This window comes from Osmia lignaria, unplaced genomic scaffold, assembly GCF_051020975.1.
Source record: "Osmia lignaria lignaria isolate PbOS001 unplaced genomic scaffold, iyOsmLign1 scaffold0038, whole genome shotgun sequence".
In the NCBI taxonomy this organism is placed as follows: domain Eukaryota; kingdom Metazoa; phylum Arthropoda; class Insecta; order Hymenoptera; family Megachilidae; genus Osmia; species Osmia lignaria.
In genome coordinates, this window is record NW_027478179.1 from 118,341 (window position 1) to 120,973 (window position 2,633).

The window sequence follows — 2,633 nt, forward strand, 5'->3', positions numbered from 1 at the left end:
ATTTGTTCTTTAAATATTTGGTTACTCTCAAAAATAACTCCTAAGTATTTAGCTTTTTTGCGCGCCGGGATCTGGTTTTCGTCGATATAGACTTGAATTCCTTGTGGATGTTTTCTGCCAGTCAGCAAAAGTGACTCGGACTTGTGTGGTGCCAATTCCAAACCTTCACTCTTGTACCATTTTACCATATCCTTGATGGTTTCGTTCGCTATAAATTTCATCCTGTCAAGGTCATTATCGATCACGATTATGCCTATATCATCCGCAAAAGCCACCAGGTATACGTCTCTTCTAAGTTTAATCCTCAGCAGCCCATCGTATACCAGGTTCCACATAAAAGGGCCTATTATGGATCCTTGTGGAACTCCTCCAAAAACTTGAATTTTCTCTTTCCCATCGCCGTCTCCTATAACTAGCCAGCGATCACTTAGGTAGGATCTTATAAGTTTAATCAGATCCTGCGGAAATTTCCTCTTTTTCATCTCATTAATTACGCTGTTCCACCGTAGTGAGTTAAATGCGTTTTTCACGTCCAGCAGAATCAACAGGCAGTGTCTACCTTCTTTTTTGGCTTGGTCCCATAATTTAACTACCCTATCCATGGCATGAATTGTACTTAGTCCTTTCCTGAACCCGAATTGCTGTGGTGAAAGATTTTCTTTTCTAATTGCTTTTAATAGTCTAATCTTTATAATTTGCTCGAAAATTTTTGTTATGTTTGACGCGATGCATAGCGGTCTAAAATCCGATGGAATAAGCTCGGTGATTTTATCTTTTGTTTTATTTGCAGGTTTTCCTTTAGGGAGGAGAACTAACCTGGTCGTCTTCCATTCGACAGGCCAGTAGCCCAACCTCAAGCACGCATTTAACAGGTCCCTCCAGAAGGTAATCGCACCCAACCCTATTTTTTTGGCAACTGCTGCCGGGATCCCGTCTGGCCCCGGAGCTTTGTTTGTAGCTATTTTTTTACACGCGGCGACTACTTCTTCTTCCGTAATGTCGTCTTCGTTTTCGTTTCCGCTTTCAACATCTACCACCCCATCATTATTTTGTGTACTTACCCGTGTTTCAATTTCAGGTGTCACCCCGGGTTTCGTTTCCTGATTTATGGGTTTTAGGATAAACAACCCTTCAATAACCCTGTTAATCTGGCAGTTGTCCAGTTTAATCGGTGGAACACTGGGCTTAATTTGTTTAATTATCATTTTGTAAGGCTTCCCCCCACATATCATTGTCGATGGTCTTAATAAGTTTTTCTACGGTTTCTTTTCTTGAGTTTCTAATTTTCTTATTTAGTTCCTTCTTGGCTAATTTGAATTCTCTTTCCGCTAATTCTGATAGTTCTTTTTCTTTTTTTCTCCTTAACCTAGTAACCTTCCTGCGAAGTTTGTTAGTAGCTTTCCTTTGTTCAGCTATTTCCGGCGTCCACCAGTGCACCGGACATCTGCCAGGTCTAAGAGGATTTCTTTTAGTACAGTTGCTACCTATTTTTTGCATATCCTCGAGTACTTTTTTAATATCGTTTACCGTCTGATTTATACTGTACCTATTATTTTCTCTGTCCCCGTGTTTCTCGAGGAACTTGTTTACATACTTATTTGAATCTATAGTACTTCTGTTCATTCTTTTATTACCCCTATTTTTCGTTTTCTTGTTCTTATTTCTAATACTTTTTGTTTTATCTATTTCAGGATTTTCTAGGTTAACCTCGTGCCACAAATAGAGATGGTCGGAACCAGTGAACTCATCAAGGACTTCACTGGTTGTAACCTTGTAACACAGGTTAGTACTTGTTATCAATAGATCGATTTTAGAACCGTTTCCCTTTATACATGTGTTCCCGCCCACTGTGTAGATGGGCGACAGACTCTCGCTAAGTACATACTCTAATAATATTTTGCCTCTGGCGTTCCAGGTGTTACCACCCCAAACAGGAGACTTGCTATTGAAGTCGCCAGCCAGAAGGATACCGCTCCATTTATTGGATTTGATAACCTCGGATATTTCGTCTAGTCTCTCATCTACTGTTACAACATCTATGTTTGGCGAAATATACTCGCTAATTATCAGGAAATTATTGTAATTTATAGCCACCATGCCTACCCCTTGTCTAACTATGTTTATATTTTTCCCTTTCTGCACACCTTGATTGGTCACCCATATTGCAGCATCTCCCTTGCAGTCGTTAAACCAGTAGTTTTTATTTCTATTCTGCTCAGTTATTAATACTAAGTCTGGGTTTAATGTATTTACAGTTTTATCTAGTAAATCCTGAGCCAGTTTACATTTATTAAGGTTAATTTGAAGTAGTTTAAGACTGAATTTTGTTTATCTTAGGTGCCCCGCTTATTGCTTCCTTATATTGTTTACATCTGAGGGATCCTGCAATATGGTTTAGTTCAGCCCCTGTGATTCCCTTTTCTACGCAGAGTACACACCTTGCTCTTTCGGCTTTACAATCAGCCATTTTATGCGAATTTTCACCGCATCTTCTACATATGTCCGCGTTACCCTCGATCGTAGCACACCTCGTTGCTACGTGGCCAAACTTATGGCATTTAAAACATCTAGTTATACTGGGCAATTGTCTTACTCTACAATATACCCAGCCAATCTTAATTTTGTTTTCCCTA

General features: G+C 39.5%; 1 protein-coding gene across 1 annotated transcript; it reads right to left on the bottom strand.

The window, feature by feature from the left end:
• Positions 1–1,194: 1,194 nt before the first annotated feature.
• On the bottom strand, positions 1,195–2,097 carry LOC143306828 (uncharacterized). The gene has a single exon (XM_076693114.1). It carries the CDS (start codon positions 2,095–2,097, stop codon positions 1,195–1,197), a length of 903 nt encoding a protein of 300 aa, XP_076549229.1.
• Positions 2,098–2,633: the final 536 nt, after the last annotated feature.

Coding starts and splice junctions, on each gene's coding strand:
- LOC143306828 (XM_076693114.1), bottom strand. CDS start 2,097: ATGGTGGCTATAAATTACAATAATTTCCTGATAATTAGCGAGTATATT.